The sequence below is a fragment of the Crotalus tigris genome, unplaced genomic scaffold, assembly GCF_016545835.1.
Source record: "Crotalus tigris isolate CLP2741 ecotype Arizona unplaced genomic scaffold, ASM1654583v1 scf7180000018151.1857312, whole genome shotgun sequence".
Lineage (NCBI taxonomy): Eukaryota > Metazoa > Chordata > Lepidosauria > Squamata > Viperidae > Crotalus > Crotalus tigris.
Window position 1 is genome coordinate 1,203,848 of NW_024096849.1, and position 22,333 is coordinate 1,226,180.

Sequence of the window (22,333 nt, forward strand, 5' to 3'; positions counted from 1 at the left end):
TGGTTCAGTAGATTTATTGCTCAAGCCTTTACACAAGGGTCTAGTCAACTATAGTTCAGTACTAAATAATGGTCAGTGGAATTAAAGTGGGGTTGGCCATGGATCTTTGTGGGGACATAACAATTCTAAGCTGATGACACATTTAACTCCACCCCCCAGCTCTGCCTGCTCTTCTCCTACATCTTGCCTTTTTATCAACAAGTACATACAACAGCTTGGCTGATACTGAATTTGGAAGCTTTCTGGCCTTTGGAATCCTTGACTAGTGTCCAGTGGTCTGACTTTAATGCCTGTGGTATGATTAAGCAGAGTTTCCCCAAAGTTTATAATGACTACTAATTATAAGGGCTGCATGCAACTTCTGGGTCAAACTTAGCATATCTTGCCTTTAGGTAGCAGTACAGTTAGTTCTCAGCTTATGACCATCATGAAGATCGGAATTTCTAAGGCTAAGCTAAGCAAGGTGGTTGTTAAGTGAGTCACGTCCAATTTTACATTTTTGCCACAATTAAGCAAATCAGAGCAGTCGTTAAGTGAATTGCATTGTCGTTAAGCGAATCTGCCTTCCCCCATTGACTTGGCTTGTCAGAAGCCAGCTGTCAACGCATCAGATGTTTTCGCTTTGACAACAGATGGAAATACAGCCATTTTTCTCTATTGCTTCTAGAGTTAGTTGCTGCTGGGAGGGAGAATGTGGATAAGAGTCCAGCTAGTCATAACAATAATAACTCAGCCATGGGAACCCAAGGTCATTGAGTCCAGAGTTGATAGATTTTTGGCAGGCTGGAGAGCTGGGAAGAAAGCCCACGCTTCAAGCTAATTGGGGAATGTGATTTATGACTGTTTATTGGAGGAGGGATTTGCACTTTGTTACTTTGTATCCAGGGGAGGGGAATTTAGTTTCTGGTTTCGACTATGTAGTGCCGATACTTTGTTTCTCGAATAAAAGATTCTTTAAGGTAAACAATGCATCAAAGTTCTTTTGAAGAGGTTCATCTGTCGGAACTATGACACCAGCTTGCAAATACGGGTTAGATGACCCTAGAGATACAGCCTGAATTTTGATCATGTGAGGTTGCTGCAATGGATGTAAGTGTGGGGGCCATTCATAAGTCATTTTTTTCAGTGTCACTGTAACTTCGAATGGTTGCTAAATTAATGGTTATAAGTCAAGGACTACCAGTATTTAGGGAACCATGCATCTGTTGTAGGACATGTTGTCTTCAGCGGCCCAGTGCTGACTCCAAAACCGCACTGATGTGAGTGTCAAAGAACACAGCATTGGCTAGTATGCATATCAAAGGGGATTTTTTCCCCTGTTGTTTGTGTTCTTTCTTATAAATACTTGCTGCCTTCTCTGCCGTCCAACTTTGAGTTTGATATCGATTCAGTTGACATTTCCAAGCTAAAAGCATTTGGAATCTACTGTTGATAAGAGCCAAACAAAGGAACAGATGATGGATTTACCGCACCTTATGCAAGGCTTGCAATCAAACGAGCTGTAGTGTAACATGTTAGCAGAAAAGAGTGGTGGTTCTCAAAATGTCTTATGAGTTATTTCTATACTTCTGGCTATTCTGGGTTACACCTCCAAAAAAATCCCAGGAGAATTTTTTGCTGGATTAGGTTGGCCTTTAATCTGATGCATGTTGGCTTCCTTTCCTGGTTATCCAAAGAGAAAGGTTGCTGGATTAGGGAGGACTTTAATTTTTAAACATAAGCTTCCAATCTTGGTTTGCTTTAGACCCAGAGAATTAGCATCAGTTAGAACTGACCAGCTTTTCTGAATCTGATTCCTTAAAAATGTGTTTGTTTATTTGAAGAAAGTCAAAGGGCCAGCCACTTTATTCAACTATGGGTGGCTACAATACCCCTAGTCACCTAGTGCATATCCAGAGGGATACAAATTGGGAGAAACTTAAGCAGTTTAAAAAATTATTTATGTGATTTAATCAGAAGATTATTTTACATGTTCAGGTAAACCTGGAATGGAAAGAAGATAAGAAAAAGAAAATAATTCCCATCAGACCCAGAAAGCTTGAATGATCCTAGAAAACAGTTCCCATCAGTGTATCTTTATATTGTTTATTTATAGAGTTTCTGATTAGTCACCATGCCAGCTACAAGGCAGTTAAGGAGACAAATCTGAGAATTGTAATAAGAGCAGAATAAATTCTGCAATATGAATTTATTTGGATTGTACTTGGTTCCGTTATAGCAGTGGTTCTCAACCTGTGGGTCGGGACCCCATTTGGGGTCAAACGACCATTTAATGGGGGTCGTCAAACAAGGCTGTCCGCCATTTTTTTCCCCTTTTCTTTGGCCACGCCCCTGGCACCTGGTGATGTATAAGTGGTTGGGGGTCACCACAACATGGGGAACTGTATTATGGGGTCACAGCATTAGAAAGGTTGAGAACTACTGCGTTATAGGAACAGCAGTTGGGCGTGGAGGATCATAGCAACCCAGTGCTAAATTCTCCCTCCCAAGATTAAGAGAGAGAGACCATCCTATTTCATATAGGGTTTCCTGCCTGAGCAGGGGATTGGACTAGATGACCTCCAAGGTCCCTCCCAACTTTGTTATTATTGTTGTTGTTGTTGTTACTATTATTATTGATCATCACACAGTCAGCCAGATATTCAGACTGGATTTGGCATTTTTGTCTACCTATCAAGTCCTTACCAAGGATCTGGGATAGGCAGATGTGGATGTTTGATGGTATCATAGATATCATCGCAGGATGGAAGCAGTTCCTAATAAGGCCGCCTTTTGCAATTGACTAATAGCGAATTTGTCAATGCCAATGGTGTTCAAGGGGTGCTCCAGTTGTTTTGGGATTGCACCCAAGGAGCCTATCACTATTGGTACTACCCTTGCTTGCTTTTGCCACATTCTTTCTATTTCTATTTGTAGGTCTTTGTATTTTGTTATCTTCTCCAGTTCAAAGACCTACAAATAGAAATAGAAAGACTGTGGCAAAGGCAAGCAAGGGTAGTACCAATAGTAATAGGCGCCTTGGGTGCAATCCCAAAACAACTGGAGCATTATTATTATTATTATTATTATTATTATTATTATTATTATTATTATTACTACTACTACTACTAGTAGTAGTAGTAGTATCATTATTATTATCATCATCATTATCATCATCATCATCATCATCTCTTGGGGCTATCATTAGAACCTTGCACTACACTGATGATGTTAGGTAGCTTGGTAATGAAATGTCTGCAAGAAAATAACCAATCATCCTGCTCTTCCTTTGGTATTTCAGTTAATATGGTATATGATAGAGATACTCCTGTATGGAGGAAGATTAACATTGAAAGATGACATACTTGGATCAGTTTCAGGTTGGGCTTGCCAAGTTAGGGTTTAAAATCTTGCAAAGCCACAAATTCCTAGTGGTGACTTCCAGCTTCCAACCAGCATAGTAATATAACCACATTTCATAAACTATATATAGTAAACAAGATGGCTAAGAGTATGGCTATACTTCTTCCAGATCTTCTGAACAAAAGTTTAATATGGTTTGCTGTTCAGATTTACACCTTAAGAGGGTGCTGTTTCTTGCACGTTCCTGTTTTCTGTTGATCAGATTCAGGCTTTTAAACTACGGTACTACGCTTAACTACGCTTATAGCAGACTTAATCTAGAGGACATTCAGAACTTGAGTCTCCTTGGCATTTGATGCAGAAGTCAGAGTTCCTAGATGCTTTCTGAACTTGTTTTTTTTTTCTTGCAAATGTTTCATTACCCAAACTAGGTATCAGTGCTAGTTTTAAGCACTGCAGACGTTTCATAACCCAAACTAGGTAAACACCATCTAGTGCAGTGGTTCTCAACCTGTGGGTCGGGACCCCGTTTGGGGTCGAACGACCATTTCACGGGGGTCGCCAAACAACGCAGTCTGCCATTTTTTTCCCCTTTTCCTTAGCTGTGCTACTCCCTTTTATTCCACTGGCTTTTGAAAGCCAATAGAATAGACTCTCTTGAATAGCGTCTAATTCTATTAGCTTTCAAAAGCCAATAGGAATTGTCCAGGCTGTCTCTGCCCTGCTGAGCCCGCCAAAAGTCCCATTCTGCAAACGGTGCTGCATCAGTTGAGTAGTCCTCGACTTACGACCGGTTGGGGGTCGCGGCATTAAAAAGGTTGAGAACCACTGATCTAGTGCTAGTCCTAAGCTCAGAGAGCACCAAGGATCCCTCATTTCATCCCTGAGCTACCAATATTATCCCAAAGGTGCTTTTTCAAAAGGCACCCGGACTTTGTTTCACCTTAGGAAAAACAAAGTCCAGTTGCCTTTTGAAAAAGCGTCTTTGAGACAACCATGACCTGGATGACTGAGAATCTCCATGGACATACAAATATTATATTTTATTGATTCAAGTTGATGCTTAAATCCCTAATCAAGAATCTTTGTAAACATGAACATTAATCTCTAATAGTAAGGTGACCAACTTTTTTACAATGAAAAGGAGGACACAAATAAATTGAAGAAAAAATATCATAAATAAAAGAAACATTTTATTCATTGCAACAATAATACAGAATGCACTATAATATGATAAATGCATAATAAAAACATTTATAACAATAACATTTTATATTGTAATTATGCTTACATGCTGCGCCCCCGCCAGCACTGCTGCCCCACTTTGTAGAGCGGGCCCCACAGCTCCCAAAGCACCAGCTGCGCCAGGGGGGCAGCCCGCCATCGATACACCCCACCTGCAGCTGCCCCGCCAGCACCACTGCCCACTCTGCACAGCCCCGTGTAGAGCAGGCCCTGCGGCTCCCACAGCACAGGGGGCAACCGGCCACCGCTGCCCCTCACACACCCCCACCCGCAGCAGCCCCGCTGCCCTGCCTCTTGCGCCCGCAGCCATTATTGCCCTAGCAGGGCCGAAGATCAAGAGTGGCATCGCCGCTCCAGTCTCCTCCAGGTATCTTTGGGACTAACTAGGAAATGGTGTAGTTGGATAGCAGGGAGGGGTGCAAAGTTCCTGCCAATTCGCCTTTGCTGCAGACAACTTACATGTGCAAAGTTTGCCGGTTGGGTGTTTTGGCACACTCAGCAGCAATTCCGATTGGCTTTCGAAAGCCAATAGAGGGAGTAGCACAGCTCATGCAAAAGTTGAAAAAAAAACATAAAAAAAGGTGCCGGAACTCCGTTCTGAGCATTCTATGAGAAAAAAAAAGCCCTGCAGATTAGTCTTCAAATATCGAAAAGGAGGACATGTAGGAGGACACTTTTTGAGGGAGGGCAGAACTTACAAAAGGAGGACTGTTTAACAAAACCATATTCCACTAAGCAGAATTAGTATCTATGGGGAAGGATTGAAGATTAGTTTTATCCCTACGTTTGTTTACTGCCCAGATGCTCATGGATAAATAGGAGAAATCTCTACCCATCATTGGGCTTTTGGAAACAATAGAGGGAGGTTTCAAATGAAACCACGATGTTGTATTTGCTTTCAACAATTTGTTTCGTCAATTTAAGACAGCTTTTCCCAGCAGCTTGCAGACATTCTGGGGCTGTAAAAAATCCAGAATACGTAGCCAATAAGGTTGGTTCAAAATATATTTTTCACTTTTAAAAAAGAAAAATCCTGTTATTGGGTTAGATGGTCATTGAATGTGAATATTTGCAAAGATCAAAAGATTGCAAAATTCAGCTTATTATCAAAGCATTTTTTAAAAGCTCTGGATTTCTTCCAACAAAATCCAGTTCTTTCCCATTTAATAAAATTAATGTTTTCCACTTTATTTGGCTAAGATAAAATGACATAGTAAGTTTCTCTTCCCTAGGGACCAAGGAAACAAAAGTATGATTTTAAACATGTTTAGATTAATTTTGGAGTTTTTCTAGGCTCGTTCAGGCATTTCATATAATAACATTTGATTATTAAGTATTAAAAAATACTATTATTTAAAGAGCAAAATAGCACTGAGAGAGGGAGATGGAGACCAAAGTTTATTCCTGATGAAATCTGTAGGCAGAGAGATGGCCTAGAGCCTTTGAGTTAATTCACTTTTAAAAATATTGATAACTTTTTTAACACAGTTGTAATACATGTTACTGCATTATTGAATGAAATATGATGGCAAGATCATGAACTTATCAAACAGCAAAAAGAAACAAGGTCGTTGAAAGGGGAGAATTGAAACTTAAATAGTACTTTCAAATTTGATTTTAATCCCTTCAGATATTTCATTTTCTTTAAAATGTAAGCCTGACAGTTTCTTATAATGCTAGCAATGGCAATGATAGTTAATAAAATTCAAAGATAAATACCAAATCATGCTGAAATACAATAGCTTGTGATCAGGTATAAAATTATGTGTTAGAATATCCAGGGTAAGACCATGGAAAATACTGGAAAATTGTCCAAGAAACATTTATCAGAGAAGGTGGAACATATACCAGATAGTCCTCGACTTACATCACTTCATTTAGTGACCATTTGAAATTATAATAGCACTGAAAAATGTGACAATTGCAGTGTCCCAGAGTCATGTGATAATATTTTCCAAAGAGGAGAGGAGAGGAGAGAAGAGAAGAGAGAGCTGTGGGGAGGGAGGGAATGATGAATGAATGATTTGATATTTAAGCTATCTTTAAGAATTTTAGTATTGCTTTTCCATTGGGGATCCAATGCCCCATGATCATGATACTGTCTTTTTTTAGACTTACCTGTTATATAACAGTTTGGTTTAGTAGTTATTGCACCAGGCTGGAAACCAGGAGACTGTGAGTTCTAGTTTGGCCTTAGGCACGAAAGCCAGCTGGATGGTTCAGGGACAGTCACTGTCTCTCAAGTCTTTCTGTCACTCTGTCTTTCAGCTCAACCCACTTAATAGGGTTATAGTGGGGAAAATAGGAGGGATTATTTGGTATGTTTATCATGCGTGCATGTGTGTGCGTGTATGTTGAGATTTCCCCTCTCTCCCCATCTCTTTCTCTCTAAATCAGTGGTTCTCAACCTGTGGGTCGGGACCCCATTTGGGGTCAAACGACCATTTCACGGGGGTCGCCAAACAACGCAGTCCGCCATTTTTCCCCCCTTTTCCTTAGCTGTGCTACTCCCTTTTATTCTATTGGCTTTTGAAAGCCAATAGAATAGACTCTCTTGAATAGAGTCTAATTCTATTGGCTTTCAAAAGCCAATAGGAATTGTCCAGGCTGTCTCTGCCCTGCTGAGCCCGCCAAAAGTCCCATTCTGCAAACGGTGCTGCACCAGTTGAGTAGTCCTCGATTTACGACCGGTTGGGGGTCGTGGCATTAAAAAGGTTGAGAACCACTGCTCTAAATCTATCTAGGCTGAGAGAGCTAGATTAGAGTTGATCTTAAAATAACCCATTGCATGAAAGCTTTCTCAAGAAATACTTGAAAGAAATACAACAAATACAATTGAAAAATAATGTTACCCTCTTTGTGGCTTACCAGTCACAAAGATTTAATGAGTTTTGTGATAAATTGAGTAATATTATGGAGATAAAAGGGGAAAAGATGTAGGAAGCATTTGCTTATTGGCTAAGTTGAGGGAAAGGTTGTCCTTGCTTAGTGATTGTTTCGTTTAGTGACCATTTTCTGTTATGTCGGTAAAGAAAAAGTAACTTTGTAGATTTACAACCTTAGTCTGTAGTCTGTAAAGGAAAGAAAAACTCCAGGAAGATCATATGCACAAGCCCAGTTTCGCTTAGCAACTGCTTATCTTAATGACCGAATCACTTGTCCCAATTGTAGCTGTTAAAACAAGGACTATCTATATCAGTGTTTCTCAACCTTGACAATTTTAAGGCATGTGGACTTCAACTCCCAGAATTCCACAGCCAGCAATGCTGGCTGTGGAATTCTGGGAGTTGAAGACCACATGCCTTAAAATTGTCAAGGTTGAGAAACACTGATCTATATTGTGCTATGTTATATGGGATTTACCTGTGGTTTGTTGAATAAGCTGCAGTGACTGGTTTCACCCATCGCAAAAAGCCAAAATGAAAGTATCCTTGGGCCAGCTTCGTGGGTCCTAAGTGGCCCTAAGTGATTCACTTAACAATTGTGGCAAGAAAGGTTGCAAAATGGGGCAAAATTCACTTAACAACTGTCTCACTTAGCAACAGAAATTTTGGTTTAATTGTGCTCATAAGATGAGGACCACCTGTAAAGTATAAGGAGAAGAGTGGCCTTATTTTTACATTTTTGCAAATATCTTCAATATCTGGCAAATAATTTTGATTTTGTATATCCCTAAGAGGATCTTAAGACCACCCTTTAAGAAACATGGGTCTAGAGCAGGGGTCTTCAAACTTGGCCCTTTTATGTCTTGTCGACTTCAACTCCCAGAATTCCTCAGCCAGGTTTGAAGACCCCTGCTCTAGAGGATCTAAAAACCTACTATTAGTAGCCAGTCTTGTAGTAATAGTAGCAATAATATCTCTAAGGAAGAACGCTTAATATTTAGATTGGGTCCTGTTCTATTAGGCTAAACTGTGACGTGGTGGTGGTGGTGGTGATGGTGATGATGATGATGATGATGATGATGATGATGCCACCCATGAGGTCATTGGAAATTAAACCTGACTGAAAAGACATCCATCTTGCAAGTGATTCAGAAACAAGAAAAGAAGGAAGCAGGATTCAAACTGAATCCCACTGATTTTTCCATGTGGACTTTTTCCTATAATCTCCCTAAGATTTGTTTTGGCCAGAACAGATTAATTTTAAATCACTGAAGGAGCATTGTTCTAAGGTTGAAAAAATAATCTGCTTGCAGTTGTATTTTTTTTTTTCCCTTTCAAACTAAAGCACCCATTTATCCTTCTCAAGAGATAAAGACTTGCAAATATTTCCAGTGTGCCCCCACCCTCAATTAAATTTTCCTCATCTTCTTCTTTAGTTACTCCTTACTGTCCAATTTCCCTCCCATCTTCTGGCTAATTTTACATTCATCACTACCTGAAATTGGATGTTAATCTGATTCCAGGAGACGTCATCTCACCTCTGACTGAAAAATTAGTTTTCCAGAGGACATAGCTAGATAAATGAAACATGACCTCAGGGACATCTGACAGGTTTTCTCATGTTTGTTTATCAGTTTTCATCCAATTGGCATCAACTCAATGTCGGCAAGATAGAATAAAACAAGATAACGGAAATTATAAAAAGGAATAGAGAGCAAGATGGTGCATCCAGCCAATACTGCCAAAACATATAGACATATCTAACAAGAAGCCCAGTCACTGTATAGCAGTGGTTCTCAACCTTTTTAATGCCGCGACCATCAACCGGTCGTAAGTCGAGGACTACTCAACCAGTCGTAAGTCGAGGGCTACTCAACTGGTGCAGCACCGTTTGCAGAATGGGACTTTTGGCGGGCTCAGCAGGGCAGAGACAGCCTGGACAATTCCTATTGGCTTTTGAAAGCCAATAGAATTAGACTCTATTCAAGAGAGTCTATTCTATTGGCTATTCAAGAGAGTATTCTATTGGCTTTCAAAAGCCAATAGAATAAAAGGGAGTAGCACAGCTAAGGAAAAGGGGAAAAAATGGCGGACTGCATTGTTTGGCGACCCCCATGAAATGGTCGTTCGACCCCAAATGGGGTCCCGACCCACAGGTTGAGAACCACTGCTGTATAGATAGTCGTTGACTTACCCCCATTTGTTTAGTGACTGTTCAAAGATACAACAGCACTGAAAACAGAGACTTATGACCGTTTTTTACACTTATGACTATTTTCCTCATGATCACATGATCAAAATCCAGATGCTTGGCAACTGGCATATATTTATGACGGTTGCACTGTCCCGGGGCCATATGTTCATCTTTTGTGACCTTCTGACAAACAAAGTCAACGGGAAAGCCAAATTCACTTAACAACCATGTTACCAACTCAACAACTGTAGTGATTCACTTAACAATTCGGGCAAGAAAGGTTGTAAAATGGCGCAAAATCCAGTTAACAACTGTCTGGCTTAACAATGGAAATTCTGAACACGAATGTGGCCATACGTTGGGGACTACATGTAGTCAAGACGTAGGAGGACAGCTAGGTCTTTAAGGCTTTCCAGAACCCCATCGGGATGGGAGCCAGCAAATCTCACGGGGGAGGGGGACTCATTCTACAGGGCCGACATTGCAGTAGAGAAGGTTCCAAGACATGATATTGTTAGTTAAAGAGACCTGAAATGTGCCAACTCTGCCTAGCTGGGTAAACACCATGGAAATTAGGTGGTTCCCACAAATAACCTGACCTTATGCCATGTAGGCTTTATGGTCACAACCAGCAGCTTGAGTTGCACTCAGAATCCCACAAATAACCAGCGCAGATTGTGAATGCAGAGACACTGCAGGATGTTAAGACCTGGCTCTGTCTTCAGTTTCTGGAGCCGTGGTGGCACAGTGGCTAGAATGCAGTATTGCAGGCTGATTCTGCTCATTGCCAGGAGTTTGATCATAACTGGCTCAAGGTGGATTCAGCCTTCCATCCTTCCAAGGTCAGCCACATTATTGGAGGCAATAAGCTGCTTAGAGAGGGCTGTAAAGCACTGTGAAGCAGTATATAAGTTTCAAGTGCTATTGCTATGTCTACTGTGCAGCTAGCTAGCTTTGGTGCTTGGTTGGATGTACAGGGCTATGTATTGTTTTGGCCAACGTCCACCTATACGATATATAATTTGAAGATATCAGTCTTGGGCAGCTTTCATAGAAAGGGCAGTTCTTAAACAAATGATCACAAATCAAGGGCTACCTGCAGCCCTCTTCATTTTTTTCTCCAAATGCTATGGTTTCATGTCCCAAAGGCCAGAGAAGATGCTGGATGCTGGCATGGACTATCTTCAGCCCCTGTTCCTACTTGTTATTCCATGACTCACTCTCTAAATATTTTCCCCAAGAGACAACACCCATGAGTGACCCAGCCACAGAGTTTTATCTCCTTTGCTATTGCTTTCTTGTCAATTTGGGGAATGAAATCCAAGCATTGCAGAAAGCTTCAACTCTGTGTTTCTCTTACTTAGACCATGCAAAGGGCTAAAATAGTTATTTTGACCCAAACTATCTGCCTTTGCCACTTCTCTTCCCCACCGTCCTCTTGTTTTCTGTTGCTGTCGTTTGGGGCAGTTGGAGTACAGATGGAAAAAATTGGAAAATAAATGTTCTTCTTGGTCAGAGTGTCTCAACTTTGGCAGCTCCAAGGTGTATGGACTTCAACTCCCAGAATTCCCCAGCCAAAATGAACCATGTAATAGTTCAGTGTATTCTTTCAGAGTACTGTACAGAAGTTGCATTATGTGTTGATTAAGAATTGGGAATATATAGGGCAGGGGTAGGCAACCTTGGCTCTTTTATGACTCGTGGACTTTAACTCCCAGAGTTCCTGAGCCAGCATGGCTCAGCTTGGAAACCTCTTCCTTTCCCCTCAGCATGGCTGGCTCAGGAATTCTGGGAGTTGAAGTCCACGAGTCATAAAAGAGCCAAGGTTGCCTACCCCTGATATAAAGTAAGATCTCTTACTTAATTGAGCTATATAGTCTGCTAGGCAGGTAGTCCCCAACTTAACAATCACAACTGGAACCAAAATTTCATTTGCTAAGCAAGTGAGTTGTGCCCAGTTTTATAAGTGGTTCACACACAAGTAAATCACACAGTTGTTAAGAAAATCCCCATTGGCTTTGCTTGTCAGAACCAGCTGGGAAAGTCATAAATATCAATCCCATGATCCTGGGATGCTGTAACTGTTGTAAATAGATGCTGGTTGTTAAGCACCCAAATTTTGATCACATAACTGTAGGGATGCTATCACAGTGGTAAGTATGAGAACTGGTTGTAAATCATTTTTTTTTTCAGTGCCATTATAACTTCAAATGATTTCTTGGTGTATGGTCACAAATTGAGGACTATCTGCCTATACCTAACTTTTTTTCTGGACAAATAATCTTTTGGACAGTGATATTAATGAGATTACTAATTTGCCTCCTAATTGGTGCAAAAGCTGCCCTCAGAACTCAGGATGCTAAACTCTGAGAACAGACTCTGTAACTCTGCTTCCAAAAACTTTTGAGTCAAACAGCAGGTCACCGAGGTTTCCAAATTAGATCATGTCAAACTCAAGGAAGCAAAACATATTTTTGAACATCTGCTATAGAACAAGCTGGAGGATCACCCTAGGGCTGAGCAGATCAACTTAGGGATCCTGAACATTCTCCTTTGCCTTGCTGATTGCTTGGGCCTTCACTGCCCTTGAGAACTTCAGTGCAAGTGCAGCGATTTTTGGCTGCCAAAATATTTTTCTGAGTCTCCTGCCAAATGATCTGCCCCCCCTGGTGCAGCCTTCCATAGAATTGCGGATTGGAGGCACACTGGAATGAAAAATAGGAATGACCCAGCCGCTGGATAATCCTGTTAGGAGGAACAAGGCATGAGTATCCCTCAGCATCCAGGCATGGGTGACCTTCACTGGACCTTTCTCACGGCCATAAAATACGATAGTTCCAAATTTCTCAAGCACTTTGCGTTAATAGCATTCGGTTTCCTTTTTCTTGTTCTGCAGCCAGCCAGCCTGCTCTGCACTTCCCTGTAATTACTAAATCTTGGAGACATGGGAATACAGATGGCCACGCCTTTGCTAACTCCACCATTCAGGATTTATCAGCTGTAATCCAAAGTGCACTGACTTAGAAATCAGTCTTTTTGGCCTGGCTTGCTGAGCCCCCATGAGCTTGCTCTGGGTGTGGGGATGTTTCAACTGAGGTATGGAGATTTCTAGAAACAGGCTTTTTGGCTTAGCATTTGATATGCGAATCGGACCAAAGAGCCTTGTTCAGCCCAATCAGGTTAAAGCAAACCGTGAATAATGCTGATATATGAACCAGTTACTAAAGTCAGTATTTGTAATTGCTGCTAAATATGGTTATTAAATCATAGAATAACAGACCTCAGAGGTCTTCTAGTCCAACCTCCTGATCAACGCAGGAGTCTTTATATCCTCATGAATAAATGGTTGTGAGATTTTTTTTTTCTTGAAAACCTCCAGTGATGGAACACTCACAACTCTAGGCAAGCTGTTCCACACATTGTTTTCATGGCCAGGAAATTTCTCCTTAGTCTTAAGTTGGATCTCTCTTTAACGATCTTCACCCAGTTGCTTCTTGTCCTCCCTCAGGTGCCTTGGAGAATAAGTCAACCCCCTTATTTCTGTGACAGCCCCTCAAGTACTGAAAAACAGCTATCATATTTTGTTAAGCTAGACATACCTTGCTTCCTCAACCATTCATCATACAGTTTAGCCTCCACGTCTTTTATCATCTTTGCTGCTCTTCTCTGCACTCTTTCTAAGGCCTCAATTTTTTTATTTTTTATTTTTGTACTTGGTGACCAGAATTGTATGCAATATTCCAAGTGTGGCACTCATTAGTGCAGTATAAAGTAATATTATCACTTCTTATGATCTTAAAACATGGTTCCCAAATCAATGGCAAGGTTCACATGACAAACCAAATCAGAAAGAAATAAAGTAAGCAGACCAAACCTAAGCAAATTGTATGATGGCTAAGTGTGAAATGTGAACTCCCCACTTTTTTTTGCTAGTGTTTGCTAGTCAGATAAATTTGTACCAATGAATTTTCATCCAGAATAGTTTGTATGGGGCGGAATTTGAGTGTGTATAAAAAAGTAAATATGGTGACTGCGAACGTGTGATTGAAGCCCTGTGTGTGTTCTGTAAAAAAAAGGGAAGGATTTTGATCACATATTTCAGTGATGGCAAGCCTTTTAGAGACCAAGTGCCCAAACTGCAACCCAAACTCACTTATGTATCGTCGGGTGCCGGGTGAGCGTGGCCCATTGGGTGGGTGTGGCCCATTGGGTGGGCATGGCTTCGGTGGTAAAGGCAGACTGGGTGGGACTAAAAAGTTCAATCAATCAATTCCAACTTTGCAAGATCTTTTTTTCCTGCGAGAAGTTGAAATTGATTGATTGATTGAACCTTTTTTTTTTTTGCTGCATATGGTGGCGGAGACCTAAAGCAAAAAGGTTTTATAAAACCCAGCTGAAGGCCTAGAACTAGGGCGATGGCACGCATGCCCACAGAGAGGGCTCTGAGTGCCGCCTCTGGCACCCGTGCCAAAGGTTCGCCACCACGGACATAGTTGATCATCCACCCATGTCATAGATGTTCTTGCCTCCATTACTTTGCTTCTGACTTTGCTAGCTAAGGGAATGAAACCTCCTTTGTTAGCTTTTTCTGAATGTCCTTCTCCTTGCCTATCTTCAACTTCTCCTTCTCCTCCTCTTCTATCTCCTCCTTTTCCTCCTCCTTCTCCTTTTTTCCTTCTCTTTCTCCTCCACCTTTTCTAACTTCTCCTTTCTTCTCTTCCTCCTTTTCTACCTCCTCTTTCCTCTTTCTCTTTTCTTCCTTCTCCTTCTGCTCCTTTAAAGTAATGTTATCCTAGCAAGAGTCAAATAGAGACAAAGGAATAAGTGAAATAAACTGGCCATACTCAATTTAGCAATTAGCAGTTTAAGGATGGGCATATCACAATTTCCTATCCTTTCTTGCTGCCGCTTTTCCACTATCCATTTTATATTTGTAATGGCAGATTTAAGATTGATCACCCTCAAGACCCAACAAGAGCTTTACTATCTGTTTAGACAATAAAGAACAGAAACATTATCAAGGAGTTCTTGATTTCACTGAGATGCAATTAAATCTAGTGGCCCCTTTTGACTCAACTGTATAATAATGATGGTGTCCATGGAAGATTATCTGGCTAGCTCATTCTACCCAGATTATCAAAATGTTTAATGGATTAGCAAACCCTATATTTAAATGTCTAAAGACAGCTGGCTTCACTGTCAATTATTTTGACTGTTGCTTGCTATTTACTCATCCTGGATACAGTCCTTTTATAAAATCCCATTGGTTTCAGTGGGAACAATTCACCTTATAATTACTGGGTGAACTACTTTGTGTAGTCACTCCACTCCCAGACCAACAGCTCTGTACCTCTTGCCCCTAAGAGCTTAGTAAAGCAAAATTCAACATGAGATATTGCCATACAACCAAAGAGAAGAGAATCAGATGACCTGAGGTTTATCCTGCCTGGGCCACTCCAGGCTGAATGCAGTAGGACTTTTATAACCCTAAGAATGGCAGATATGTAATATTTTATTTACTTCTGCAATTTATCTACTGGCTCAGTCATCAAGAGAAGGGCCATGTTTTGCCCTCTTTCCTAAAACCTTCAACTTTTTTTTTCCTGATTTGAGTTTGTGTGAATCTAGCAACTTATGGACAATTGAATAATTAGTGTTGTGGACATATACAGCCACTGAATAGATTTCTTCTATATTGGAGAATGTGTAAGATATGAAATGTTTCTGTGCAAAATATTTCAATACATATAATTGATTAGGGCGTACATGTTTATTATTAAACTTGCTTTAATAAAACGTATTAGCAAACAGAAGTAATGTCCAGTTATATAAACCACCTTGCGATGGGATTGTGTTGGAAGCAGAGTAGAAATAAATGGGAAAAATGTTTATAAGTGAAAAAATAACCATGCTGAACTTTTGAAGAGAAGCTATTATTTATTTATCTCCCTCAGAAAAGGGTCTTAGCAGTCCCTGTTAGCAGATGCAAAGGAGGGATATGCCAGGATTTCATATCCTTTCATGAAAAAGGACATTGTTTTTGTGCACATTGTCTTCTTCTTCTTCTTCTTCTTCTTCTTCTTCTTCTTCTTCTTCTTCTTCTTCTTCTTCTTCTTCTTCTTCTTCTTCTTCTTCTTCTTCTTCTTCTTCTTCTTCTTCTTCTTCTTCTTCTTCTTCTCTCCTCCTCCTCCTCCTCCTCCTCCTCTCCTCCTCCTTCTTCCTTAAGTGTTCCAGGTGAAATTACAGCATCATGTTCCCTATTAACCAGCTTGTCAGTCAGCTGCAGAGGGGGCTTGGCAGGTCTTAGGTTTATCCAGAGCAGCTCCACTTGAGAGCTCAGAGACATGAATCAAAATAGTTGCATGATGTCATAATGGGAATGTGCTCCAGCCAGTGGGTGCCAAGGATTGTCTGCTCTAAAAGCGTAGTTTCCTTTTACAGACTTTTTTTAAAGGGACATCACGCTGAACTGCACATGGTCGTCCCCTTCCAGCAATCTCGTGCACCAGGCAGGCTTTTAAATAAAAAGAGGCAAGCCTCAGATCTTCTGGTCATAACCCATTTTTCCTGAAGCTGGTCTGCTTGGACATTTCTTCTGCCTCCAGAGCTGCTGCGTCTTCTCTTTTCAGAGTTAGCAGGGATTTTAAGCACGACTGTTGTGAGCTGGCTGGGTTTGTGCAGCTGTTCAGGGCATCCATAGATGCTGGTGGAGTTGCTTAGAACTGGCATCGGGAAGGACCCGTTCTAGACGAACTCTTGCTAAAGCTTTCTGCTTTTAAATTGGGGTTAAATTGGGGGAACTGGAGAAGAGTTGGCCATCGTTGGCTTGCTTCATCCTCTCCATCCCAAACGGACTGATTGCTGTGTTTTGACATCTTCAACGGGTGCTCCATCTGTGGGCTGGATATTTTGCTTGGAACCAAGGTTATGATTGATAGCTGCTAGTGACTGAGCCCATGAAGCGGTTTGGCAGCCTGCGGGGGAGTAAGAAACGAAAGGATCAAGGCAGGAGTTCGGAGAGGCGCAAATCGGAACCTCATGGCCTTTTAGGTAGGTAAACTTTGCTGGTTTTCGGGCAGGAGTGGGAAGAATCTCAGCCCTTGCAGTTTGGAGATGTGTGAACCTCAGCTGCCAGAATTCCCATGCCACCCTGCTGGTTGAGGAATTCTGGGAGTTGGTCCACTCGTCTTCAAATTGCCATGGTTGAGAAACACTGGTCTGATGTCTTTTCTGAGGAAGGGACATGCAAGAGGCAGCTAAATGGGAATTCTTTGGAAGGGCTGTTGGATCCACATTTCAAAAATCTTGAGGACCAGTAGAGGAAAAGAAAGGAGCATGGAAAACTCTAACTCATCACTACCATCTGGTGTCCATCTAGATCAATGTTTCTTAAGATGTTTTTGCTCTCAAAACTTTTCCTACTTCTAAAACTTATGGAGGATCCCAAAAGAGCTTTGGTTTGTATGGGTTGTAGTCATTATATTTACCATATTAAAAATTAAAATGGCTGCATTTACAATATTTATTTACTGAATAGGGAAAAATAATAACATTTAACTTATTAGGTATTAGTTTGACATTTTTCATGAAAAAAAACTTTTATTTAACAGATAAAAATAATAATGAAAAGAGAGACATTGTTTTAAAGTTTTGCAAATATTTTCAATACCTGGCAAATAATTTTGTTCCTATGATTCTCTGAGGGGGTCGTGTGGGACTCCAGGTCCCCACGGATCACACTTGGAAAAAACAATGATGTAGATGTTCACAACTCAGATTTTAAGACTTAGATCATTTTTTTTTTTTGAAAAGCAAAAGATTTAAGTTCCATTTTGCTTTATTTTAAATTTCATAGTGTGACTTCCCTGCAAATGTCCAGTGTATGGAACTTTTAATAGGACATATTATAAAATAACTTCAGTAGAATGATAGCTCTGTGGTTATGGCCAACCTGGCTGAAATATCTGAATATTAGTATTAATATTAGTGTGAGACTCAGCACATAGCTAATCTTGAAAAACTAAGCAGGGTTTGACCTGGCTATTACTTGGTTAGGACATAACTAGACAATCCGAGGTCTTTCAAGAAGGATTCATTTATTTAGATTGTTCTGTTGATCAGTTATTCTGCTTAGTTTGCCTGGAACCATGTTCTGTTTTGAGGAGAAAACAAAGAAAAACAAGGAGTTGAAGACCAGCCTGACGAAGCATGAAGATGTTTTGGCCCCTTCCTATATTTTTTGAAAAAATACTGAGAGAATGATTGTAGTAACTGAGGATTAGGGATGTGGAAATGTTGTTTTTAACTTCAAAGGGGGGGGGGTAGGAAGAGCAGACAGGTGATTTTGTTGGTTTTCCATCAAAATTGAGCTAACCAAAAGGCTGCCATCATTTGAAGCAAAAGGAAGATGAGTAAAGAAGCCACTGCTATGGGAGAAACGATTTTCCTTAGATTTTCAACACACATGTGACCTATTCATACTTCTCAACTACGCAGTAAACTAAAAGAATGGCCCATTGTGATGTTTCAAATTGGAATGCTGCAACGCTATTATCCAGTAAAGAAGTGTGTACAAAAATGCATGTTGCGGAATCCAAAAAAATCCAGATCCAGGATGCTGGTACTCATATATTGGTCTTCATTCAGGAAAAATGCTTGTATTGATGAAAGCACTGCCTTTTGTTACCCCAAATGGCATATGTGTATCAAACTATATAGCAGCAAAAATGCGCAAGTTAGGAGAAATTTGTTAGGATAGCATTTCAGAATTAAGAATGCTTTTCTCTGCAGGCTTTATTAATGCAAACTAGCTGTAGCAATGAGATGAAATTGAGATGGGAATAAGTGAGGCTTTGAATTAAACTAAAAGGGATATTTTTTTCTCAGAGACAAGGGTGTAACCTTCTGGTTTCTCGTGGTCTCCTAGCTGATGAAAGCCAGAATATACAGTACAGGTAGTCCTCAGCTTACAACCATTTGTTTAGTGACCGTTTGAAGTTACAACGGCACTGAAAAAAGTGATATATGACAATTGCAGAATCCCCATGGTCACTGGGTCAAACTTTGGGCGTTTGGCTACCGGCATGTATTTATGATGCATGCAGCATCCCAGAGTCATGTGATCACCATTTGTGACCTTGCCAGCCGGCTTCTGACAAGCACAGTCAATGGGGAAAGCCCGATTTGTTTAACTACCACACGATTCACTTAACGACTGCAGTAATTCATCTAACGACCGTGGCAAAAAGGGGTGCAACTCACTTAACAATTGCCTTGCTTGGCAACAGAAATGCTGGGCCTTATGGTGGTTGTAAGTGGAGGACTGCTTGTAAACCTTGAGCCTCCAAAATACTTGACGTCAGCTTCCTCAGCATGCTGCCCTCCAGCTGTATTGCCAAAGTATTTGCAGGTGGTCCTTGACTTACAGCCATAATTGAGCCTACGATTTTGGTTGCAAATTGTGAGAGCCATCAAGCAGATCACTGCATGACCGTTCCTGAATTTATGACCCCTTTTTTATGGCAGTTACAAAATGTTGTGAATGCTGTGCTCCTTGCTTTGCCAGAAACAAAATTCCTATTTTCTGCAAAAATGTTGTAAATTGGAGTCACATGACCATGAGGCAGTGCAAAGGGCTGTAAATGCCAGGACTGGAGGACACGGAAACGAAACGAGATTATAAGTCCTGTTTCAGGATCTCTCGTAACTTTGAACATTTGCAAAACGAGCCCTTCATAAACTGAAGACTACTCATAGTGATACAGGTAGTCCTTAACCTATGACCACAGCTCAGTCCAAAATTTCCATTATTAAGCAAGACAGTTAATTGAAGTTTGCCCTATTTTATGACCTTTCTTGCCACAGTTGTTAAGTGGATCACTGCAGTTATTAAGTTAATAATCCAGTTGCTAACTGAATTCCCCATTGACTTTGCTTGTCAGATGGTTGCAAGTGTTGATCCCATGACTCTGGGACACTGAAACAGTCATAAATACATGCCAGTTGCCAAGTGTCTGAATTTTAATCACATGACCGTGGGAAATGCTTCAATGGTTGTTAGTGTGAAAAAGGTCATAAGTCCCTTTTTCCAGTGCTGTTGTAATTTTGAATGGTCACTAAATTGAATGGCTGTAAGTCGAGGACTATCTGTACTAGCAATAGCAGTCACAGCAAACCATAAGGCTGCAAATATGATGAGACTTGCACCCAGATGTCTCCATGCTGTGTCCAGATGTCTGATGCAAGCATGCAAGTCTCAGCCGGGGCAGCCTTTATCTTTCGCCCAAGAGATGCCCATGATAGTTTGTGGGAAACTATCCATTCCTTTCATTCTAAATCAGTTTCGATAATTGCACTAGACCATATTTATCTATGATTTTTTTTGTCCTCTTTAAAAAGGCTGCTCCCCTCCATTGCATTTATGAAAAATACATAATGTCATGGTTGATTTTATTTAAAAAAACGGTCAAGCCTTAATTTAAGCTCTTAGAGTCTTTGGAGATAGTAAATTAACAGTCTTCTCTAAGGAACTGTAGGTGTTCGCTTTCTTGTCAGTTCGTTAATTAAATTACTATTTCAGTGTCATAACATAAGGGAGATTTGGAGCTGATTAATGGGAGAAGTGCTGTAGGAAGGAGAGTCTAAAAGGCAAAAGCATTGCCTAGCCCTCCCCCCTGCCCAGTAGTTATCTGGCTCAGGAATTCTGGGAGTTGAAGTCCACAAGTCATAAAAGAGCCAAGGTTGCCTACCCCTGGTCTAGAGGTATGGAAACACTGTAAAAAGACCCATGTATTTTCTCCCTTGGAGTCCTTCTGGACGTTGTGCAAAATCAAGGCAGGTAGGGAGAAAAAGGGAACAAAAATCAAGATGGTAGCCGCAGCTGAGTGACCAAAGTACCAAAACTCTGAACCCAATTGTGGTCGTAAATTGAGGACTACCTGTATAAGAAACCCAGGCATGCTTCAGCATGCTATCTTCTTTCCCATATTCAGGTGCAGTTGTTTGATATTATGTCAGCACAATAGCTGTGCCTTCTACAACTACTACTATTAGTACTACTACTACATTCAAGTTGGAAATATCTACCAAGACACTTCCGGGTTAAAAGGATTAGCCTTTTAACCATTGCTCAGGGGATGCCCAGGTGGCTCCTTTCATCTCTCTGTTATTTTCCCACCGAAATGGTACCTATTTATCTATTTCAGTGGTGGGATTCAAATATATGAAGAACCGGTTCTCTGTGTGGATGCCGCTTCTGGAAGTCCATTCTGGGCCTGGGCAACAAAAAATTAGCTACCGATTCTGCTGAAGTAGTGCGAACCGGCTGAATCCCACCACTGATCTACTTATATTTGCATGCTTTGAAACTTCTAGGTGGGCAGGAGCTATGCCTGGTTAAAACAAGGTTTAGGGTTTGTTTGCTGTGTAAGCATGACCATTGAGTCTAAAACTCTTCCCTTGGTGCTTGGGATGGTCAGAAGCTTCTGCTCAATAATCTAAGAAAACTGCAAAATATATATATTGGGGTGCTTGGGAATATCTTCTGCAAGCTTCATCTCAAGTTTCTGGAAGTGATCCTCTCCTCCTCCTCCTTTTTCCTCAATGTTAGTTCACACCTCTTTTTTATCCTAAGCCAGGTGCATAGCATGATGGTCCACCACATACATTTGGAAGGTGATGTAGACATGAAGGTCTATGGAAATTCTCAATCATCCAGGTGATGGTTGTCCCAAAAGTGTTTTTCCAGAAGGCAACTGGATTTTCTTGGTTTTTTTCCCTCTTCCTGGATAACAAGTAAAATATTTTCAAGAAAAAAACCCAATACCTTTTGGAAAAGCATCTTTAGTATAGTAATGAAGTTTTTGTTCATCTTCTCTTCCAGCAACTACGAGCCCCCCCCCCAGCAGAGTTGGCTTTTTAACAGAATCTAGAGAAATAGTTTTTTATTCTTTTGCTATATTTGATTCTCAAGCAGGAACAAGCACACAGGTGGGCAAACAAATCAAGGTAGCAGCTACAGCCATACGTGTAAAAAAAGAGATGGTGCTTCAGTTGTGTGGCTATGCTGACAGCTTGATTTTTTTTTGTTTGTTTACCATGTCCCTCAATTATAGGCCAGGCATTGCCAACATTTCAGGGTTAAAAGGGAAAATGGGAAGTTTGTACCTTCTGATTTGCAGGGCTGATGTTAGCCAACCTGGATAAGCCAGACACGAAATACAACTTAATAAGCTAAATCTATTTTATTGTAAGGCAATCTTGCAAGTCTGAAGATAAAAACTTCCCATTACCACTTTTAACCACCTGATCCATTAGGACTGGTCCATCCTAAGTTTCTTCCTTTGACTGTTAAGCCACTGGGGGTTCCTGCCTCTCTTCTCTGATTGCTTCCTAGGCAACATCTTTTCCCTTCGCGCCCCCCCCCCCCGGTCATCCACATATTACATTATACCAGGCATGTCAAACTCACAATGTCACATGATGTTGCGTGACATATCGTGACTTTTTCCCCATTGCTGGCAATGGGGTGGGCGCAGTTTTGTCGTGATGCATCCAGCCTGTGGGCCGGCAGTTTGACATGCCTGCATTATACTAAATGAGAACCAGTGTGTATAAGCAGTCACAAAACATCCATTTATTTGAACACCTCTAACATCAGGATAATCAC

General features: G+C 40.9%; 1 protein-coding gene across 6 annotated transcripts in view; it reads left to right on the top strand.

Annotated features, from left to right (window-relative positions):
- PRKAG2 (protein kinase AMP-activated non-catalytic subunit gamma 2) overlaps positions 1 to 22,333 on the top strand; it is a 244,384-nt gene that overhangs the window by 94,876 nt on the left and 127,175 nt on the right. Inside the window, exon 1 of one of the 6 annotated variants that reach the window (XM_039348398.1) lies at positions 16,110 to 16,716. The exons of the other annotated variants lie outside the window; for them this stretch is intronic. Coding sequence (XP_039204332.1) covers positions 16,623 to 16,716 — 94 coding nt within the window. The 5' untranslated portion in view covers positions 16,110 to 16,622. Of the gene's footprint in view, positions 1 to 16,109; positions 16,717 to 22,333 lie in introns of those variants that run through there. 6 annotated transcript variants of the gene reach the window in all.